At 51.0% G+C, this 21,688-nt stretch overlaps 1 protein-coding gene across 5 annotated transcripts; it reads right to left on the bottom strand.

The window, feature by feature from the left end:
• Positions 1 to 893: 893 nt before the first annotated feature.
• Positions 894 to 20,101, bottom strand: PLVAP (plasmalemma vesicle associated protein). Of its 5 annotated transcripts, none has more exons than XR_014837422.1 (6): positions 19,644 to 20,101; positions 10,687 to 10,783; positions 9,876 to 10,588; positions 7,038 to 7,095; positions 4,669 to 6,890; positions 894 to 1,929 (listed from the first exon to the last, which is right to left on the bottom strand). XR_014837422.1 is itself a non-coding variant. In XM_021083560.2 (6 exons), exons 1-6 carry the CDS (start codon positions 20,010 to 20,012, stop codon positions 1,567 to 1,569), a joined length of 1,326 nt encoding a protein of 441 aa, XP_020939219.1. In that variant the 5' UTR covers positions 20,013 to 20,101; the 3' UTR covers positions 894 to 1,566. The 5 variants fall into 5 exon arrangements, 1 of the variants encoding a protein (XP_020939219.1); XM_021083560.2 differs by having other exon boundaries at positions 894 to 1,573; positions 6,809 to 6,890; XR_014837425.1 differs by lacking the exon at positions 894 to 1,929 and adding an exon at positions 3,261 to 3,341 and having other exon boundaries at positions 4,745 to 6,890.
• Positions 20,102 to 21,688: the final 1,587 nt, after the last annotated feature.

The raw sequence follows: 21,688 nt of genomic DNA, 5'->3' as shown, positions 1-21,688 counted from the left end.
ATTTATTTTTATTTTTATTTATTTTTTTTATTTATTTTTATTTTTATTTTTATTTTTTTTTTGTCTTTTGTCTTTTGTTGTTGTTGTTGTTGCTATTTCTTGGGCCGCTCCCGTGGCATATGGAGGTTCCCTGGCTAGGGGTTGAATCGGAGCTGTAGCCACCGGCCTACGCCAGAGGCACAGCAACGCGGGATCCGAGCCGCGTCTGCAACCTACACCACAGCTCACGGCAACGCCGGATCGTTAACCCACTGAGCAAGGGCAGGGACTGAACCCGCAACCTCATGGTTCCTAGTCGGATTCGTTAACCACTGCGCCACAACGGGAACTCCACATCTGCTATTTTAAAGAGACACTAAATTGACAACAATGCTGTAAAACCGGGTTGGGGGGGGGGCTTTATAGCCATTTCATGCACCTGTCATTGACTATAATTTTATCATTTCTCTTCACATACAGAAATGCCTGGGTCTTGGGGGTAGCTGGCTTGGGGACACTGGGGACTGGGTTTTCCAGCTTTCTTTTCTTTTCTTTCTTTCTTTTTTTTTTTTTTTTTTTTTTTGTCTTTTTGCCTTTTCTAGGGCCGCTCCAGTGGCAAATGGAAGTTCCCAGGCTAGGGGTCTAATCAGAGCTGTAGCCACGGGCCTACGTCAGAGCCACAGCAATGTGGGATCCGAGCTGCATCTGCGACTACACCACAGCTCATGGCAATGTCGGATCCTTAACCCACTGAGCAAGGGCAGGGATCAAACCCGCAACCTCATGGTTCCTAGTCGGATTCGTTAACCACTGCGCCATGGTGGGAACTCCTCCAGCTTTCATTTTATTTCTAGTTCTTTTCTCTTCATAGCCTGGTGGTGCCTTTTCAAAGCAGGAATCATGACGCTGGGGTCTTTGAAGGGATTCGATAACATTTATTTTGTGCCACTAACATTTATAAGGGCGGTAGAGGCAGGGCTGAGTATGGAGGGAGGGTGTGAAGGGGCAGCTGCCTTCGTGGGCTCTAAGGAGGCCAGGGGGCTACACTCACCCTTGGACCAGATGTCCCCCTCTCGAAGGGGACCCTGGAAACTCTCAGGGGCAGATGAAGGCAAAAGTCTTCCTGTTCTCACTTCTCCTGGCCTGGAGCGTGGGGATGCTCCAGACACGAGGAACGCTTCGGGTGCTTTGGCCCACATGCGTGGAGGGGCGTAATTTCTCTCGAGGTGTTGGGCAGAAAGGGTGTGTGATGTCGCCACATATTTCTGCGATGTCATCATCTAGACAATGTGTGGCGTTACCACCATGTCTATGTGATGTCACTGCATCTGTGACATCGTCACGGCGTCTATGGGTGAGGGACTATGTGGCGCAGGCGCAGCCTGTGAGAGAGTATGCGGGGGTGTGGGGGAGGCGGAGAGGGTGGTGGGTGGGGGCACAGGCCAAGGGTTCCCACTTTAGTGTATGTGCGCGGGAGGTCATCTGACTTGGCCCTGGCTGCATCCCGCGACGTGGGCGTCTCGCTGCACCTTGTCTCCAGACAGGTGAGTCAGGGCCACCCCTCTGTCCTTGGGGCCTGGAGCCGCCTCAGCCACTGGGACAGGAAGGAGATGGGAATACATAGTCAGACAGATGGAAGGATAAACCTCACTTGGGCCTGCCTCTTACCCCGGGTCCCGTCTTGCTCCCGGGAACCCTAGGACTCCTTAGACTTCTACTTGTTGAACCTCTGGGGAATGGCGGGACTGAGAGGTGCACCTGTCCATTATACAGTTGAGGAGACTGAGGTTCAGAGAGGCCACCTGCTATGCTCCAGGCCTCTGCTGCAGTCTGTCTGACTCTTCCCTTTGCTTCTTAAGGCCCTGAGGATCCTGAGATTTTGCTCAAAGCCCTTGGCCCCCCTTTTCTTTTCTCTTTAGGGCCGCACTGTGGCATATGGAGGTCCCCAGGCTATGGGTCGAATCAGAGCTACGGCTGCCCGCCTACACCACGGCCACAGCAACACCAGATCCAAGCCACGTCTGCAAACCTACACCACAGCTTGGGCAACGCTGGATCCTTAACCCACTGAACAAAGCCAGGGATTGAACCCATGTCCTCATGGATACTAGTCGGGTTCTTAACCCGCTGAGCCACAACGGGTACTCCCCTCAGTTTCCCTCTTTCGCCTACACAGAACTGACCTAGAGCTTTTTTTTTTGGCTGCCCCCCGTGGCCTGTGGAGTTCCCGGGTCAGGGATCAGAATCAAGCCACAGGATCTGTGGCAACACTGGATCCTTAACCCACTGTGCTGGGGCTGGGGATCCAACCCCGCTCCAGCGTGCGTCCCAGCACTCCAGAGATGCCACAGAACCCACTGTGCCACAGGGGGAACTCCCCCAAGAGAGTTCTTCTAATGAGCCTGCCCCTGCTCACAGGCTTCCATGGCTCCCCAGGGCCCTCAGGACAAAGCCAGATCTTCTCTATCTGGCATCCAAGGCTCCACCCCCACTGCCCCCACCAGGCCTCCCCATGGGGGAATCAAAACCTGCCAAAGTACCCCCCCCATGCTCAGGGTCATCGCTTCACTTCCGCCCCTCCCCCTCCTTGCCTTTGCAGGAGCCATTCCACTGGCTGGAATGCCCTTCCCCCACCCTGGCCTGGCAAAGGTTCTCGTGAGGGGTCAAGAGTTGGCGCAGAGGCTGTTTCCTGATGGGGGAGGTGGGGACCTGAGCCAAGTGCCGCTTCCGCTGGCCCCCTCCCTTCCTTCCCCGGCTCTTCCCTGGGGCCCCCCCGCAGCCTCACGTTCCTTGGCTGGCTCTGGCCACCCCACCCCCCACACCCCCCCCACCACCCCCCTTCCCAGCTCGAGTCTCTGTCTGCTACCAGCATTTGCGGGCGCTGGGCCAGCCCTGACAGACATTCTTGAACCACTTCTGCCAGCCAGCCAGCAAAAGAGGGTCATCCCTGGCCATTTTTAGAGACCGAGGCTCCTAAGCCCTGTTCCTCACCTGGATCCAGATTCCCAATGTCACCCCCTCAACAGTGACCAGAATGAGTCTTGTGAACACCTGAGTCAGGTCATGTGCGCTGCTGCTCGCAGCCCTCCCAGGGTTCCCCAAGTCCTCGCTGTAGCCCTGCCTGATCTGCCCGTCATCACCCTGATTCTCTCCTGGATCACTCCATTCCAGCTGCACCTGCCTCCTCAGTCAAACTCACCGGGCACATGGCAGGTCCTGCCTCAGGGCCTTTGCAGGGCTGTGCTCACTGCCCAGGGCACCCTGCATGGGTCCTCCCTCATCTTTCTTTCTCTTCTTTTCTTTTTTTTTTTGTCTTTTTGCCTTTTCTAGGGCCACTCATGTGGCATGTAGAGGTTCCCAGGCTAGGGGTCTAATCAGAGCTACAGCTGCTGGCCTACACCACAGCCATAGCAACGCCAGATCCTTAACCCACTGAGCAAGGCCAGGGATCAAATCCGCAAAGTCATGGTTCCTAGTCGGATTCATTAACCACTGTGCCACAACGGGAACTCCCTCCATCATCTTTCTTTGTTCACTTCTCAAATGTTCACCTTCTCAGTGAAGCCTGCCTTGGCCCCACCGTGGAAAATTCCAACCTCCTCAAGCTCCATCTTCCCTTTCTGGTCTCACCCATCACCTAGGGGGCCTGTCCCATTTCATTTATCTGGTTTGTCATCTGTCTTCCCCACTAGACTATGAGCCACACAAGGGTGAAGTTTTGAATTTCTGTGGCTTATTTCTTCCTGTGGCCTCAGCACCTGCAGCTGTTCAAAAAATACAGGTTGAATGAAAAAACAAATCATCATAGCAATGGCAGTGAACTTGAATTGACACTCAGAGCCAGGGCTGGTCTCCCATCTTCAACCTTCCACACTGTGACTTTTGCCATCTCCAGCCATATAGCCCCTAAACCAATATTTACTTAATATTTGTCTTCATGTCTATTATGGGGTTTTCTCCGTTGGCCATGCCCGCTGCATTCAAAAGCTCCCGGGGCCAGGGATTGAATCCAAGTCACAGCAGCAACCAGAGGCTGTGACAATGCCAGATCCTTAACCTCTGGGTCACCAGGGAACTTCCATTGTGTTTTTATTTTTATTTTTTAACTGAAATAAACTGATTTCCAAGGGACACTCAGTCTTACCAAGTAAAGGAAAGCTGGTGAACTTGCCCTTAACAGAAAATGACTTAAAAAGTGTTCAATTAGGAGTTTCCATTGTGGTTCAGTGGAAATGAACCTGACTAGTATCCATGAGGATGCGGGTTTGATCCCCGGCCTCACTCAGTGGGTTAAGGATCAAGTGTTGCTGCAAGCTATGGCATTAAGTTGCAGACACGGCTTGGATCCTGCGTTGCTATGGTTATGGTGTAGGCCGCAGCTGCAGCTTCAATTTGACCACTAGCTGGGGAACCTCCATATGCCACAGGTGCAGCCCTAAAAAGAAAAAAAAAAAAAGGTTTTGGAGTTCCCATCGTGGCGCAGCAAAATGAATTCAACTAGGAACCAAAGGGTTGCGGGTTCGATCCCTGGCCTCGCTCAGGGGGTTAAGGATCTGGTGTTGCTGTGAGCTGTGCTGTAGGTTGCAGACTTGGCTTGGAGCCTTCATTGCTGTGGCTGTGATGTAGGCTGGTGGCTGTAGCTCCAATTCGACCCCTAGCTTGGGAACCTCCATATGCCATGGGAGCAGCCATAAAAAGCAGAAAAAAAAAAAAGTTTCAATAAAAAAGCAACATCTTTTGCTTTTGCTTTTTCATGATTTGATGCCAGGTCTTGGATCTGGGCCCCTACTGGATGCATCTAAAATGTGGATGTTACGATTCACTCACTGGCTGCCCAGTGAGTGACTGGCCAAGTTAGAGTTTGAACTCAGAGCAAAGACCCCAGCCTGCTTGTCCCTGGCCCCTTTCTCAGGAAAAGACGAACTCAAGGCTGGAGCCCTTGGCCCATGAGGCCCTTCCTGCAACCCTGAAGAGAGAGGCAGGAGGGGCCCGGGCTTAAGTACTCATTGTTTCCTTGTCAAAGGGTGGGGACTTTGTCATTTGGGGTAAACAATGTCCAGAGCTTCCCTGTTCTCAGCTGAGACCTAGATAGGCCAGGGCCGGGAGCCTGGCTCCAGCCCTGACTTGCTGACGCATGACCCCAGGCTGATCACTTCCCTGGGGCCTCAGTTCCCTCCTCTGAGAAATGGGGATAATAATAGAACCTCCTTCCTTGCCATATGGCTTCAGGCCAAGGTAGAGGAAACCTCTGTCTTCCCTCAACCCCCCTTGCTTCCCTCTCCTCAGGCCGCTCAAGGCTGAGGGATCTCTCCAGGCAGAGCCATTCGGAGAGAGGGCATTGGTTCTACAAGGGGGTGAGCTCCCCGTCAGAGGGGGTATGTAAGAAGAAGTATCGTGGAGATGGAGCTGGATATGGAGGACCCTGGGGATTTGGTGACAGACCTCTGGAAGTCTTTTTGACCCCAAGGGCTTTGTTGAGCACCCTGAGGCTGAAATAGATTTGGTTGACAGTAGCCTGGTGGCAAAACCACTAACAGCATGGGCTTTGTGGTCCAAAGGATCTGAAAAAAAAACCCAGATGCTTTCCCAAGCCTCAGGTCCTAAACTGCAAACGAGAATGCCCATCCCTGGCTCCTAGGTCAGCAGTGTGGTTCCAAAGAGGAGGCAGAACTGTGACCCTGGAGGGAGCACAGGGTGTTCTTAGGGTTGTGGCCTGAGTCACCACCCCATGACGCACAGGGTTTGTACAGCGGATGACTGGGCCCCTGGGAGGTGGTGAGGGGGGTGAAGGCAGTGAGCCAGACCCTCTTGATGCTCACTGCTGAGGCCCTGGGTCCCCTGCTCCAGCCAGCACTTTACAGTTGGCAATGCATTTCCATGGTCTTGATTTTGGAGACCCCCGTTTTTTGTTTGTTTTTCTAAGGGTCATACAGCTGGCATAAGGAGGTTCCCAGGCTAGGGGTCCAATTGGAGCTGTTGCTGCCGGCCTACACCACAGCAATATCAGATCAAAGCCACATCAACGACCTACACCACAGCTCATGGCAATGCCAGAGCCTTAACCCATTGAGCGAGGCCAGGGATCGAACCTGCCTCTTCATGGATGCTCGTCAGATTTGTTTTCCATGAGCCACAGTGGGAACTCCCGGAGACCCCATTTTTGTATTGGTAGAAAGTGAGGCTCAGAAAGGGCCACCCTTGGACGCAGCTTTCCCTCCTCCCTTTCCTCAGCTCCATTCACTTCTGCCACCCTTATCTGGCTACAGGGCCTTTGCTCTGGCTGTTCTTGCTGCCTGGAGCACTTCCCCCTGCCTTACCCCAGGCTGGGCCCCTGTCCCACCTCCAGCCCAAAGGCTTCTTCCTCACTGAGGCCCTCCTGCCTCTCTGAAGTCTAATCACCTAGGTGTGTCCTAGCTCTGGCTGTGTTACCTGGGGCATGATGTACACCCTCTCTGTGCCTCATTTGCTTCATCCAGAAAGTGGGGATAGCTCACTTATAGGTTAGGATTCTAAGGATTAAATAAATCAATCCAGTAGAGTGCTTAGGACTGTGCCGAGATCACAGTAAGCACCCAGTAATGGAAGTCATCCTTCTTACCCTGCCTCCTCCATTATTTCTCTGGCCCACAACTCATGGAGTTTCATGAATGGAACTTGTGTGTCTTGGTCACAGCTGTGTTCCCTGGGCCCAGCATAGGGCGTGGTATACAGCAGGAGCCCAATTAAGGAAGCAACCTGTGTGAGATAAGCCTCCTCCCACCCCTAGTCCTGTACCCAGCCTTGTCCAAAGTCCTGAGTCTAAAATGTCTCAGCTCGCCCAGAACCTTACCTGGCTGAGGCTATGGCATTGCTGGCAGGGGGTCGCTGGGACTCCAGGATCCTCCTCTTGAATTCCTCCAGGGTAGCTGAGTCTGCCGTGAGAGGGAGGGGTCAGCCCCAACCTGATGCCTTAGTAGCATGCACCCCACCACCACCCATCCCAGTTCCCCTGGGCTAGCACCCCAGGGTACAATGTGGAATCCGCCCCCTCTTTCCTGGCTCTGCCCTCTGTCACTCACCGATCGGAGGGGGGTTGGGGACAGGGCCCACAGGTCTTGGCCCAGGTATCGGCTGAGACTGTGGGAAGAAGGATGAAAGGAAGTTGGTGGAAGCCAGGGCCCTTGAACAAGTCCCAGGGTGGCTCCTGCCCCTAAATGCCCTTGGAGACCTGAGTTCCTTCCAGGGCAGAGAAACAGACAGATGCCCATGGAGAAGGACACGAGTGATGATGGATATACAATCACTGCAGCCACCTGCCCTCAAAGGATTGGCTTCCCTTGGAAGCCCCACAGAGACCCCACTCTTCAGGGGTCCTGCCTCAGTTTCCGTGACAACTTGACTCCAATCCATGACCCCAGTTGAGTCCATCCACTCAACCCAGCTCCCTGCCAGACTGCAGTTGACCCTCTCTGTAAACTAATGCCATCTCTTGATTCTTTTATTTTTTTTTCTTTTTGTCTTTTTAGGGCCACACCCGTGGCATATGGAGGTTCCCAGGCTAGGGGTCTAATCGGAGCTGTAGCCACTGGCGTACACCACAGCCACAGCAACACCAGATCCAAGCTGTGTCTGCGACGTACACCACAGCTCATGGCAATGCTGGATCCTTAACCCACTGAGCGAGGCCAGGGATGGAACCTGCCACCTCAATGGTTCCTAGCGGGATTCGTCTCAGCTGCGCCTAGATGCATCTCTTGATTCTTAATGCCATCCCTCAAGCAACTCTGAGCTAATCCCCCCAAACCTGAAATCCAAAGCCAGTTCTGAACTCAGTCACCTAAAAGCCGATCCCAGCATGAAAACAGAACCTTCCTCAGAATCAAACACTGACCTAAACCCACTCTCCATGACAAACCTGATCTAACCATAACTTTATATCCCATCCCCTAGACCCAGACACTATGAAAACCCTACACCACTCCCCTTTCCCCCAGCCCTGGGCTCCACTATGGCCACCCATACATAGCTTCCCAACACCATGCTCAACTCCAACTCAACCTTGACTCCAGCCTCTACTTGAGTTAGAACCTCAGCCTAGCCCCAGCCAAGATCAACATCCACCCAGCTTCTACTCTAGACCCAGCCTTGACCCTGACCCCAATCCCACTCTAATCCAGGGTCACCTAATCCTTCACCTCAAATATATCCCAACACCAGACCAACTCAACTCCCCAATCAGCCAAACCTAAACCCTACCTAATCTCAATGCCTAATCCATGGTCAATGCCAATCCCAATCTCATTTGCCCATGAAGTTCTGAATTTACACTTGACCCCAAACTTCTAATCATCTCTAGACCCATCAGCCACCTACACCCACCTGAGCCTCAACTCCAGTCTCAACACAACCAATCCCCAAACTACTGAAGCCCTAGATCCACTCCTCCCCCAACCCTAGACCCAACATCCACCCGGACACAACTTTTAACCTTTCCTTACAATACATACTCCAAATTCAACCTAATTCTAAGACTAATGAAATCTTACACAGAACCCCAATCTTAACCCAAACCTTCAGTTCAACTCAAATCCATCCCAACCCTGACATCAACCCTTGAGGAGTACCTGATCCTAACTCCAAGCCAATTTCGAGGTCCACTAGTCAGACTAAACCCCAGACCTTAACTTTTTTTTTTTCTGGCCACACCCATGGCATGCAGAATTTCCTGGGCCAGGGATCGAACATGTGCCACAGCAGCAACCACGCCAGACCCTTAACCTGCTGCATCACCAGGGAACTCCCCTTAACTCTTTCTTAATGTTGTGCCCAATCTCAAACTTTACCCCAATCCTAATGCCAAAAAATCCTACGTTAATAGAATTATTGGAGTTCCCATAGTGGCTCAGGGGTTAACGAATCCGACTAGGAACCATGAGGTTGGGGGTTCGATCCCTGGCCTTGCTCAGTGGGTTAAGGATCTGGCTTTGCTGTGAGCTGAGGTGCATGTCACAGATGCAGCTTGGATCCTGCGTTGCTGTGGCTCTGGTGTAGACCAGCGGCTACAGCTCCAATTCAACCCCTAGCCTGGGAACCTCCATACGCCACGGGTGCGGCCCTAGAAAAGACAAAAAAAAAAAAAAAAAAAAAAAGAATTATTAATGTGTATGTTATCCTACACATTATCCTATGTTATCCTACATATTTAGGATTATGGATTACAGTGACCATAATCCTAAAGCCAACTGTAGACTCTCAGCCACTCATGTTTGATCCCAGCCCCCAGTCTAAATCCACCCTCATTGCCCCATTGCCTCAACTCACTCCAATCCCAAAGCAACCACAGTAGATTTGCCCCCCACTCAACCCTGGACCCGACAGCCACCTCACTTCCAACTCCAGTCTTAACCCCACACCCTTTCTCAAAGCTGATCCCCATTCAAAATGCTGCCCCAATCCTAACATCAATGAAACCAGTTACACTTTTGAGTGAGCCCTAACTATTCCAGCCTAGCCTGGGGAAGCCAAACTCAAAAAACTAAGTTAAAAAAAACAACAGGAGTTCCCATTGTGGCTCAGTGATAACAAACCCAATGAGTATCCATGAGGATGCTAGTGGGTGAAGGATCTGGTGATGCGGCAAGCTGCATCTAGCTTGCAGATGTGGCTGGGATCTGGCGTTGCTGTTGCTGTTGCTGTGGCTGTGACATAGGCCAGCAACTATGGCTCTGATTTGGACCCCGAGCCTGGGAACTTCCATATGCTGCAGGTGCAGCCCTAAAAAGAAAGAAAAAGAGAAAGAAAACAACAACAACAACAACAACAACAGAAACAAGTTCACATCCAAAGTGAACATCACCACCAACTTGCCCTCCAGCCTTGCCCCCAACACAACCCAAATTCAGGGTGCTCCAGCCCACCTTGGCCTTGATGCAGGTGTCCAGTGCCGATTTGCTGATGGCCAGCTCCATCTTGAGCTGCTCAATCTCCCGCTTCTTCTCCTCCAGCTCCTTGGCCAGGTTGTCCTTCTCCTTCCGCAGAGCTGCCTTCTCCTCCAGGGCCAGCTGCGTCTGCCGGGTACATTCAGCCTGCAGCTTGGCTTCCCGGGCCTGGGCCTCCTTCTCCACCTTCTCCTTGGCCTCCTGAGTGGCTTGCAGGCCCTGCTGGACCTCCAGCTTCTGGCGCTGGAGATCCGAATTCTCTCGGGTCACACGCTCGATGCCGGCCCGCAGGCTCCGGGCCATCTCCTCCACCTTGGCGCTCATGAGGGTAGGCATGTGGTCACAGGTTCTCCGGATGGAGGCCAGTTCCGAGCCGAGGGGATGGTACATATTGTAGCCCAGGCTGTCGAGGGATCTCGAGATGATGGAGTCCCTCCACAGGCTTCGCAGCTCCGTCTCAATCTTGTCCTTGTCCAGCAGGAGGCAGAGGGTCTGCACCTTCTGCAGCCGCTCCTCGGCCAGCTGTCGCTCCTGCCGCTGCTGCTCGCGGGCTTTGCTACACTCCACCAGCTGTTCCTCCACGACTCGCTTGCTCAGCACCAGGCTCTCCTTGTCTTTCATACATACCAACTTCTCCTTCGACAACTCTACCTCCAGTGTCTTGACTTTCTGGTTCAGCATGAGGTTCAAATCTGTGGGTATAGGACCATAAGGCTCGGGAAGATTGGGGGTTGCCAAGAGACTGGGCGGGGAGTCCACTACCCTGCTCACCACAGCCCACACCACTCACCATTGCAGCTTTTGTTTGTCTCCTTGAGTTGCTCTTGGCATTGTTTCTCGCTCAAGATAATCGCAGCCATGTACACCTGGTTGTTCAAGTGTATCGCCTGCCCAGATAGGATACAGGACAGAACTCAGTGTCTAGCTCCTGTGGAAACTCCTTTCCCCTGGCTGTCCAGACCCTGAGGGCTGGGGCCCCAGATCCAGCACCCAGGTGGTCTGTACTTTTACAAGGACATGGCTTCTTTACCGGCTGATCTTCAAAAGCTTTAACTATTATAGACAACGGAATACTACTCAGCCTTAAAAAATGAATGAGGAAGTTCCTGTCGTGGCGCAGCGGTTAACAAATCTGACCGGGAACCATGAGGTTGTGGGTTCGATCCCTGGCCTTGCTCACTGGGTTAAGGATCCGGCGTTGCTGTTGCCGTGAGCTGTGGTGTAGGTCGCAGACATGGCTCGGATCCTGCAACGCTGTGGCTCTGGCATAGGCTGGTGTCTGCAGCTCCCATTAGACCCCTAGCCTGGGAACCTTATGCCAAGGGAGCGGCCCTAGAAAAGGCAAAAAAAAAAAAAAAAAAAAAAAAGAATAAAGCGTTGCCATTTTCAGCAACATGGATGGACTTGGAAGGCATGATGCTAAGTGAAATAAATCAGAGAAAGTGATATGATATCATTTACATGGGGAATCTGAAAAACACAGCAAACTAGTGAATATAACAAAGTAGAAGCAGACTCACAGATAAAGAGAACAAACTAGTGGTTACCAGTAGGGAGAGGCAAGGGGGGAGGGGCAGTATAGGGGTAGGGGATTTTAAAAAAGTGTTATTATGGGATTGTATGAAATCATGTTGTGAAACTTAAAAATTGTAAAGCACTATAGAATTTAAAAGGGAGTTCCCATCATGGCTCAGTGGTTAACAAATCCAAGTAGGAACCATGAGGTTGCAGGTTTGATCCCTGGCCTTGCTCAGTGGGTTAAGGATCTGGCATTGCCATGAGCTGTGGTGTAGGTTGCAGACTCGGCTCGGATCCCACATTGCTGTGGCTCTGGCGCAGGCCGGCAGCTGTAGCTCTGATTAGACCCCTAGCCTGGGAACCTCCATATGCCGCAGGTGAGGCCCTAGAAAAAGGCAAAAAGACAGAGAAAAAAAAAAAAAGAACTTAAAGGATCTCATTTGATTTAAAAAAAAAAAGTTAAAAAAAAAAAACAAATCACTTCTTCCCCAAGGCATTCTAGTTAACCGAGAAAAAAAAAGTTGTTGTGATTAATACTATTTGGCTATAAAAAGGAACAAAGCATTGACAGCATCTAGGATGAACGTTGAAAACATTAATTCTCATTTATGGCCAGTCAAAAACTGATTTTTGACAAGGGAGCTGTTATGGGCTGAATTATGTCCCCCACTCCAAACTCATATGTTGAAGCCTCAACACTCAGGACCTGAGAATACAAGGGTATTTGGAAACAAGGTCTTATTTATCTATCTTTTTGGCCATGGCCATGGCATGCAGAAACTCCCAGGCCAGGGATGGAATCTGTGCTACTGACTTGAGCCACAGCAGTGACAACGCCAGATTCGTAACCTGCTAAGCTATCAGGGAACTCTGGACAGGGTCTTTAGAGAGGTGGTTAAGATGAGATGGTGAGAATGGGCCCTAATCTAATATGACTGGAGTCCTTTTAAGAGGAAATCTGGAAATCTGGACACCCAGACTTGAACAGAGGGAAGATGATTTGAAGACATTAGGAGAAGACAGCCATCTACAAGTCAAGGAGAAAGGCATGGATACTTCCCCTGATGGCCCTCGGAATGAAGCAGTTCTACCAACATCTCGATTTTGTGCGTGCATGAAAATTTCTGATACTTAAGCCGCCTGGTTTGTGGTACATTGTTAAGGCAACCCATGCGAACTAATTCAGGTGTCCGGGTCATTCCATGGGAATGAAGTCTTTTTTTTTTTGTATGTCAATGTTTTGTAACCTTTATTTGATTATAAAATATCTTTATTCAGAACAGCTAATTTCAGATAGAAGCCTGAATAAAACCCCAGAATTTTCCTCATTCTTGATGATGCCATAGTGATTCCAGATATAGAAATCCTTTTCTTTGCTGGTTTTTGAAGAGGTGTCTGCCATATAGAAATCTGAAGAAGAGACTGTGGTTGATAAGATTTTTTTTTTTTTTTGGTCTTTTTTTTTTTTTTTGCCATTTCTTGGGCCGCTCTCTCGGCATATGGGAGGTTCCCAGGCTAGGGGTCTAATCAGAGCTGTAGCCACCGGCCTACACCAGAGCCACAGCAATGCAGGATCCGAGCTGCATCTGTGACCTACACCACAGCTCACGGCAACGCCGGATAGTTAACCCATTGAGCAAGGTCAGGGATCGAACCTGCAACCTCATGGTTCCTAGTCGGATTCGTTAACCACTGCGCCACGACGGGAACTCCCGATAAGATTTTTCTAATACAAAGGAAATAAAAGTGTCCCATGGTAAAAAACAAATCCTCACTTGCTCAGGTGTCTGCTAAGGAAAGTCTTTGCAGCAAATGTATTAGCACAACTGGATAGCCGCATACTGAGAAATTAATTTAGACTCCAACCTCACACCATATACAAAAATTAGCTCCAAAGAGATCTAAGACCTAAATGTAAGGGCTTAAACTTAAAACTCCTTAGAAGGAAGCACAGGTGTTAACTCTGCAAGACCTTGGATTCTTAGATAAGACACCAAAAGCATAAGCAGCCAAAAAAAGAAACCTAAATTGGACTTCATCAAAATTAAAAACTTTTATACTGAAAGGGGAAAAAAACAACCCATAGATGGGAAAAACACTGCAAATCATGAATCTGATGATGAGACTAGTAACCAGAATACATAAAAGTAAAATCAATTTTTGTTATAAAAAGACAACCCGATGGAAAAATGGGAAAAGCATCTGAATAGATTTTTTTCCAGAGAAAATATGCAAAAGTCAATAAGCACATCAAAAGATGTTCACCATCTTCAGTCATGAGGAAATGCAAATGAAAATAACAATGACATATCACCCCACAACATTTAGGATGGCTATAGATAAAACAAAACCCCAAGAATGAACAGTAACAAGTGTTGGCGAGAATGTGGAGGAAACAGCATTTTCTGTACCAGCGGGAAAATGATCTGGCAGTTTTTCAAAAAGTTAAAGAGAATTACACTATGCTGCAGCAATTCCACTCCTAGGTATATGCCCAGGAGCGGCGGAAGCATATGTTCACATAAAAACTTGCACGCAAATACAGGAGCACTAACCGCAATAGCCAAAAGGTAGAAACAATCCAAGTGTTTCATCAAGAGATGAATGGATAAAATGTGAACCATCCATATAGGGGATTATTACTCAGCCATAAAAAAGGAATGAAGTACTGCCATATGCTACAACTTGGATGAACCTTGAAAACACCGTGCTGAGTGTGAGAAGCCAGACACAAAAGACCACATGGTGTATGATTCTGTTTTGATGAAATATCTAGAGTAAGCAAACCCATTGAAACAGGAAGCAGATTCTTGGTTACCAGGGGTTGGGGGGAGGGGGAACAGGAAGTGACCCCTAATGGTATTTCTTTTTGGGGTGATTAAACTATTCTTTTTTTTTTGGCTGCACCCAGGGCATAAGGAGGTTCCCAGGCTAGGGGTCCAATCAGAGCGGTAGCCACTGGCCTACGCCACAGCCACAGCAACACCAGATCCGGGCTGAGTCTGCAACCAACACTACATCTCATGGCAATGTTGGATCTTTAACCCGCTAAGCAAGGCCAGGGATCTAACCTGCGTCCTCATGGTTACTAGTTAGATTCATTTCTGCTGAGCCACAACGGGCACTCCGAGAATGTTCTGTTTTTGTTTTTGTTTTTGCCCTTTTTGACATTTTTTTGGGCCACTTCTGCGACATGGAGGTTCCCAGGCTAGGGGTCCAAGTGGAGCTGTAGCCGCTGGCCTACATCACAGCCACAGCAATGCAGGATCTGAGCCACATCTGCAATGTACACCACAGCTCACAGCAATGCTGGATCCTTAACCTAGTGAGCAAGGCCAGGGATTGAACCTGAAACTTCATGGTTCCTAGTTGGATTCGTTAACCACTGAGCCACAACGGGAACTCCAAAAATCATTGTTATGTACACTTTTTTTGCGGGGGAGGTGCCCACACCTGCAGCATATGGAGGTTCTCAGGCTAGGGGCTGAATCCGAGCAGCAGCTGCTGGACTATACCACAACCACAGCAATCCCAAATCTGAGCTGCAACTTCGACCTATACCACAGCTATGGCAATGCCAGATCCTTAACCCACTGTGAGGGCAGGGATTGAACCTGCATCTTCATGGATACCAGTCAGGTTCCTAACCTGCTAAGCCACAACGGGAACTCTGTTATGTACATTTTATTATTATTATATTCTTTTTAGGGGTGCACCTGCAGCATGTGGAAGTTCCCAGGCTAGGGGTCGAATCAAAGCTACAGCTGCCGGCCTATACCACAGCCACAGCGATGCCAGGTCTGAGCTGCACCTGCGACCTACACCACAGCTCATGGCAATGCTGGATGCTTAACCCACTGAGCGAGGCCAGGGATTGAACCTGTATCCTCATGAATAGTCAGGTTCTTTACCACTGAGCCACAGCGGGAACTCCTGTCATATGCAATTTAAATGGGCCAACCGCATGGCATGTACGTTATGTTTTTATGAAGTTTTAAAGTTTTTTTTAAAACAAAGTTCATGCCTTTGAAACTTTGGAATAGAACCCTCTGCAGAAATATAACAAGGAAAGATATGAAGGGTGAAGAGGGTTTGCCCTTCTGTCACTTCTTGTCCTCACTCCTTTGGAAGCTGGCCCTGTGCTAAAGACCTAGGGCTGGAGGAGGACAGAAATAACTCCAGAAGTTCCAGTGACTTCCTTTTTTTTTTTTTTTTTTTGGTCTTTTTGGGCCACACCCGAAGCTTATGCAGGTTCCCAGTCTAGGAGTCCAATCGGAGCTACAGTTGCCGGCCTACACCACAGCCACAACAACTTGGGATTTGAGCTGCACCTGTGCCCTGCACCACAGCTCATGGCAACACCAGATCCTTAACCCACTGAGTGAGGCTGGGGATCGAACCCGTGTCTTCATGGATGCTAGTTGGTTCACTAACTGCTGAGTCATGACGGGAACTCCAGTGACTTCCTTTGTAAAAGCCTTCCCTGCAGAAGAAGAGCTACTGGTGTGACTGAGAGCCAAAGATGAAGTGAGAAAGAGGTTTTCTTGCAGTTGGAGGAAGTGAAAAAAAATGGCCCCTAAATGCAGTTTCATTCTCCTGTGGGCATCCTGGGTCTAAGTTCAGGCACGTTGACCCCATGCAGGGGTGGGGCGGTCCTTCAAAAAAACCCACTGAGTTGATCTCCCCTTTCTCTTCCAGGGTCTCAGTGCCAGAAATACAGTTGCATTTATAGAGAATTCAAGAAAAAAATCCCTGTTTTGTAGCACCACCAGGATTGGGGAAAGACCAAGATTCGTACTGGTTACCATCCGACATAAGGGGTTGCAGAGCAGGGATGGGGGTTCTTCCTCAGCATCAGCACCCCCTTTCTGGGGGGTCCTTGGTGAAAACCCTGAGAGGTTCCAGGCCAGAGGAATTTGTCAACTTTAAGGGAGATTTTAAAAAAAGCTATAGGAGTTCCTGTTGTGGTGCAGCGGAAACAAATCTGACTAGGAAACTTGAGGTTGCAGGTTTGATCCCTGGCCTTGCTCAGTGGGTTAAGGATCTGGCGTTGCCCTGAGCTGTGGTGTAGGTTGCAGATGCGGCTCAGATCCTGTGTTGCTGTGGCTGTGGTGTAGGCCAGCAGTTGTAGTTCTGATTTGACCCCTAGCCTGGGAACCTCCGTATGCCACGTGTGGCCCTAAAAAGCAAAAAAAAAAAAAAAAAAAAAAAAGGAGAAGCTATGATTTTGAAGTTGTAAAGATCCAGATTTGATTTGATTTTCTTTTTGGCCACACCTGCTGCACGCGGAAATTCCCAGGGCCAGGGATTGAACCTGCATCACGGGATCATCCTTGACAACACCGGATCCTTAACCACTATGGCAACAGGGAACTCACCAGATTCTTAGATTTTTATTATTATTTTTTTTTTTTGTCTTTTTGTCTTTTGTTGTTGTTGTTGTTGCTATTTCTTGGGCCGCTCCTGCGGCATATGGAGGTTCCCAGGCTAGGGGTTGAATCGGAGCTGTAGCCACCGTCTTACGCCAGAGCCACAGCAACGTGGGATCCGAGCCGCGTCTGCAACCTACACCACAGCTCACGGCAACGCCGGATCGTTAACCCACTGAGCAAGGAGCAGGGACCGAACCCGCAACCTCATGGTTCCTAGTCGGATTCGTTAACCACTGCGCCACGACGGGAACTCCAGATTTTTATTATTTTTATTTTTTTGTCTTTTTTAGGGCCGCACCCTTGGCATAGGGAGGTTCCCAGACTAGGGGTCCAACTGGAACTGTAGCCACCGGCCTACGCCAGAGCCACAGCAATGCCAGATCTAAGCCTCGCCTGCCATCTACACCACAGCTCACGGCAGCGCCAGATCCTTAACTCACTGAGCGAGACCAGGGATCAAACCTGCAACCTCATGGTTCCTAGTCGGATTCGCTAACCACTGAGCCGCGACAGGAACTCCTTAGATTTTTAATAGTCTCTGATGGGGACATTCAGGATTCCGAGGTACGTGTGAGTGTCTAAAACTTTATGATTCTGCCCTGCTATATAGCACAAGGAATCATATCCAATCACTTGGGATGGAACATGATGGAAGATAATATGAGAAAAAGAATATATATATATACACATATATACATATACATATACATATAATAAATATATATGTCTGGGTCACTTTGCTGAAATTGACAATCAACTATAATAAAAAAGTAAAAAAATCTTTATGATCCTGGGAGTCCTAATGGCTCCTGGACCCAAAAACCTTGCAAGTCCTGCAAGATCCAAATGGGCCAATTCCTGGGAAATGGGAAGTCTGCGGGGTCTGCCCTGGTCTGGGGGATCTGTGGTGGGGCCATGGTCCCGCCCTGGGGATCTGAGTGGGGACTCCCCTACTCTAGGGATTGAGGGCAGACCTGCCCTGTCCTGGGGGTAGGAGAGGGGGAGGTGTGACCCTTGCCTGGGCAGTTTTGAGGGGGGCTGTGCAAATCCTTCCTGCCCCAGAAAAGGCCTTCAGCCCCCCACCCCCACCCGACCGTCCCCTACCCCAACCAGCCCAGACCCCTCCTGTGGGAGAAACCAAGGTGCCCCAACCCTCTTCCCTCCCTTTCCCTGCCCCCCGACCCCTGTCCTCTCACTGTGTTCCAGCCAAGGCCTGAGGAGGGGCACCTCCTCAGGGGAATTTCATGTGTAAGAAAATGGGGGACACTGAGTTCGACAGGAGCTGGGGGTGTGAGGGGTGACAGTCTCCACAAAACCCCCCCACCCCTCCACCCTCCACTCCCCCCACCCCACCCCCTGGCCCCGGCAATGCCAAACCACCTCTTCTCTTAGGCCTCCGTTTCCCCTCAGCCAAAGGGTTTAAAGCTTCTCCCGGAGTTCCCGTCGTGGCGCAGTGGTTAACGAATCCGACTAGGAACCATGAGGTCGCGGGTTCGGTCCCTGCCCTTGCTCAGTGGGTTAAGGATCCGGCGTTGCCGTGAGCTGTGGTGTAGGTTGCAGACGCGGCTCGGATCCCGCGTTGCTGTGGCTCTGGCGTAGGCCGGTGGCTACAGCTCCGATTCAACCCCTAGCCTGGGAACCTCCATATGCCGCAGGAGCGGCCCAAGAAATAGCAACAACAACAACAAAAAAAAAGACAAAAAAAAAAAAAAAAAAAAAAAAAAAAGCTTCTCCCTACCTCCTGGCATTGGATGAAGAGATAACTTTTCCAAAGCTGACACCTAGCCTCAGGCCAATCTGAGCCATTCATCCTTACTACTGAGTAAGAACCACATGCTCTGAACATTTATCAAGCCAGTTCTTTTTTGCAGTTAGTGTGTGCTGGCACAAGCTGGGGGCTTTGTGTGTATTTTGAGTCACTGGCTCAGGCCTGTTAACAGACCAGATGCCCAGTTAAACTGGAATTCTACCTAGACCACACATCATTTTTAAAAGTTTTTATTTATTAATTTTTTTCTTTTTCCTTTTTTTTTTTTTTTTTTTTTTTTTTTTTTTTTTTTTTTTTTTAGGGCTGCACCCTTGGCATATGGAGGTTCCCAGACTAGGAGTCGAATCAGAGCTGCAATCGCCAGCCTACGCCACAGGCTCAGCAACGCCAGATCTGAGCTGCATCTGTGACTTACTCCAAAGCTTGCGGCAACGCCAAATCCTTAACCCACTGAGTTGAGGCCAGGGATTGAACCCACATCCTCATGGATACTAGTTGGGTTCTTAACCCACTGAGCCACAAGAGGAACTCTCCACAAATCGTTTTTTTTTTTTTTTTTTTTTTTTTTTTGTCTTTTTGCCATTTTTTGGGCCGCTCCCACGGCATATGGAGGTTCCCAGGCTAGGGGTCTAATCAGAGCCGCAGCCACCAGGCCTACGCCTAGAGCCACAGCAACGCGGGATCCGAGCCGCGTCTGCAACCTACACCACAGCTCACGGCAACGCCGGATCGTTAACCCACTGAGCATGGCCAGGGACCGAACCAGCAACCTCATGGTTCCTAGTCGGATTCGTTAACCACTGCGCCACGACGGGAACTCCCACAAATCATTTTTTAGTCTAAGTATGTCCCAAATGTTGAATGGGACATATTCAAGCAAAGTATGCATTGCTTCTCTCCATGGGCTCCTCAGGCACTACGGGACTGTCTGGGACTGTTGCGGTCTCTCGGATGAGGAAAGTAAACCTCAGCGAGGTGAGGTGACCAGCCCCGGGGTTCCCAGGGTGAGTGTCGGGCCTGCAGCCTTACCCGGTCGGCCTGACACTGGCGGAAGCTGGAGTTGATTCGGTCCTGTTCTCGGCGGGCGCTCAGCAGCATCTGCATGATGGCATCTCTGGCGCGGGTGGTGAGGTTGAGCTCCTTGGACAGGTTGGCCTGGGAGGCTGTGAGCCCCATCACCTGGCCGTAGAGACCGTCAGCCCGGCGCTCCGTGGCCTGCAGATTGGACTCGGTACTCACGTGCACGTTGCCGTAGACCATGAAGAGGACGAGGCCCAGGATGATGAGGAATTGGATGAGCGAGAGGAAGAGGAAAAAGTAGCGCATGTAGTACCAGCAGCCTCTCGGACTGCCCCCGGCCCGTGAATAGGGCCCCCCGTGCTCCATGGCCAGGCCCATCTTCCTCCCAGGCTCTTCCCGCTGCACCGGCGCTGCTCCGCTGGTTGGCCTGGGCTGGGTGGTGGCTGCTGCCCCTTCTAGACCTCGCCTCGGCGGGGGGGAGGGGAGAGTGTTTATATTACTCCTCTTAATACTTCCTCTGCCTGGCTCCTTCCTGGCCGGGAGGAAACGGGGGCTGTGGGTTATCACAACACTCCCACCCGGGCTGTGAAGGGAAGGGGGAGGGGTGACACCAAGGCCCGACTGGGCCTCTCTGATGAACACTGGGTGGGGCACTGAGCTAGGTGACCAGGCGTCTGTGGCCTGGCTGAGCCTCTGTTTCCCCACCTGCCCCTAATATATGCTGAGTGCTGTTCTCAGCGGCATATGACCTCATTTGAACGTCCCTGTCGTGCAGAGGAGGACACTGGGGCCAGGGAGGAGAAGGGACCACCTTGGCAGGGAGTGGGGGTGGGGGTGGGGGGGTGTCTCACTCTGCTAGGGGGTGGGGGATGGGGGGTCTCTGTTGGTTCACGGGAGCTGGACTTACCTCCCCTCTGGGAGGGCTGGCTCCAGATGTGGGCGATTACGGGGGCTAAATTGTGCCGCGTGCTTAGCCCAGGACCAGGCACACAGTCAGTGCTCAGTAGTTGGCACAGGAATGCCTCACCCAGTGCTGATCCCGTGGATGGTGGTGGCACAGGTTTCCCAAGTTGTCATCCCACCCAATGCCTGGCTCAGATGGGCGCTTAGTAAGTGCTCCCGGAACAGCAACACAAGCGTCAGTGAACTTGGGGCTGGTGTGAGCTTGAGTGAGGGACTTCTCCTCTCTGACTCTTAGTTTCCCCTTCTGTGAGATAAGGTGTAAAGGAGGCGGCTGGGAGAAAGGATTGGTTGTTGCTCTTGTCATTACCATTTCCTGCTGGAAACCTCCTCTTGGGGCTCTGTCAGAGGGTGAAAGAGAAACACCAGATACTGGGGGTCAAGCTTCACTGTGGGTCACCCCCAGGTGGGACATGGAGGGGATTTCAGGACCAAGAAGCAAAGGATTCTGGGTATCCTGCCCATTCCCCCCAGAAGTTTTGGAGAAACCCTCTCAGCTGGGTGATGCCAGAGGCCCCAGGAGCTTCAGGCCTGGACATGGGGGGGGGGTGTCTCCTCAGGCTTGAGCAGACAGTGGGACACATACCCTAGCCCCATGGGATCAAAGCTGACAAGTGGGAGGGACAGGGCACAGGTAAGGAGATGGAGAGGAGTCTGGACCATGGGTGGGTAACAATAAAACAGTTGCTGTCCCCTGCCTGGGGAGCAGGGGGAACAGCTGGGGGAACAGCTGGATGAAGGCGTCGGCATGAGGACCAATTGCCCCATCAGCCAGGATGATGGAGTTGGGGGTAGTGGAGCGGGGAGGGGTCCTCCAGGGTGGTGTTGATCAAGGAGGCAGAAGTTGGGTCAGGAAGGAGGAAGTTCCCAGGGGTGGGCAGGAAACCCCTGTCTGACCTCTGGCCTCTACAGCTACCCAGTGGTTCCTGATTCCGGACCCTTCCCAGTCACTGCTGGGAGGGAGGAGGGTTGGGGGCTGCAAGTGGTGCCCAACCAGCTATTTCTCCAGGTTGGTCAGGCCCATCCAGATTCCCAGGGGGTGAGTGGGGGTGGGGAGAGGACATCTTGCATCTTCATTAATGGGGGGGGGGGCA

This window comes from Sus scrofa, chromosome 2 (assembly GCF_054392235.1).
Source record: "Sus scrofa isolate SSC_HxYL_T2T_F1_AM1 chromosome 2, Sscrofa_HxYL_maternal_Yorkshire_Landrace_v2.0, whole genome shotgun sequence".
Taxonomy (NCBI): Eukaryota; Metazoa; Chordata; class Mammalia; order Artiodactyla; family Suidae; genus Sus; species Sus scrofa.
The sequence above is the reverse complement of the archived record's forward strand: the minus strand, read 5'-3'. Positions and strand labels throughout refer to the sequence as shown.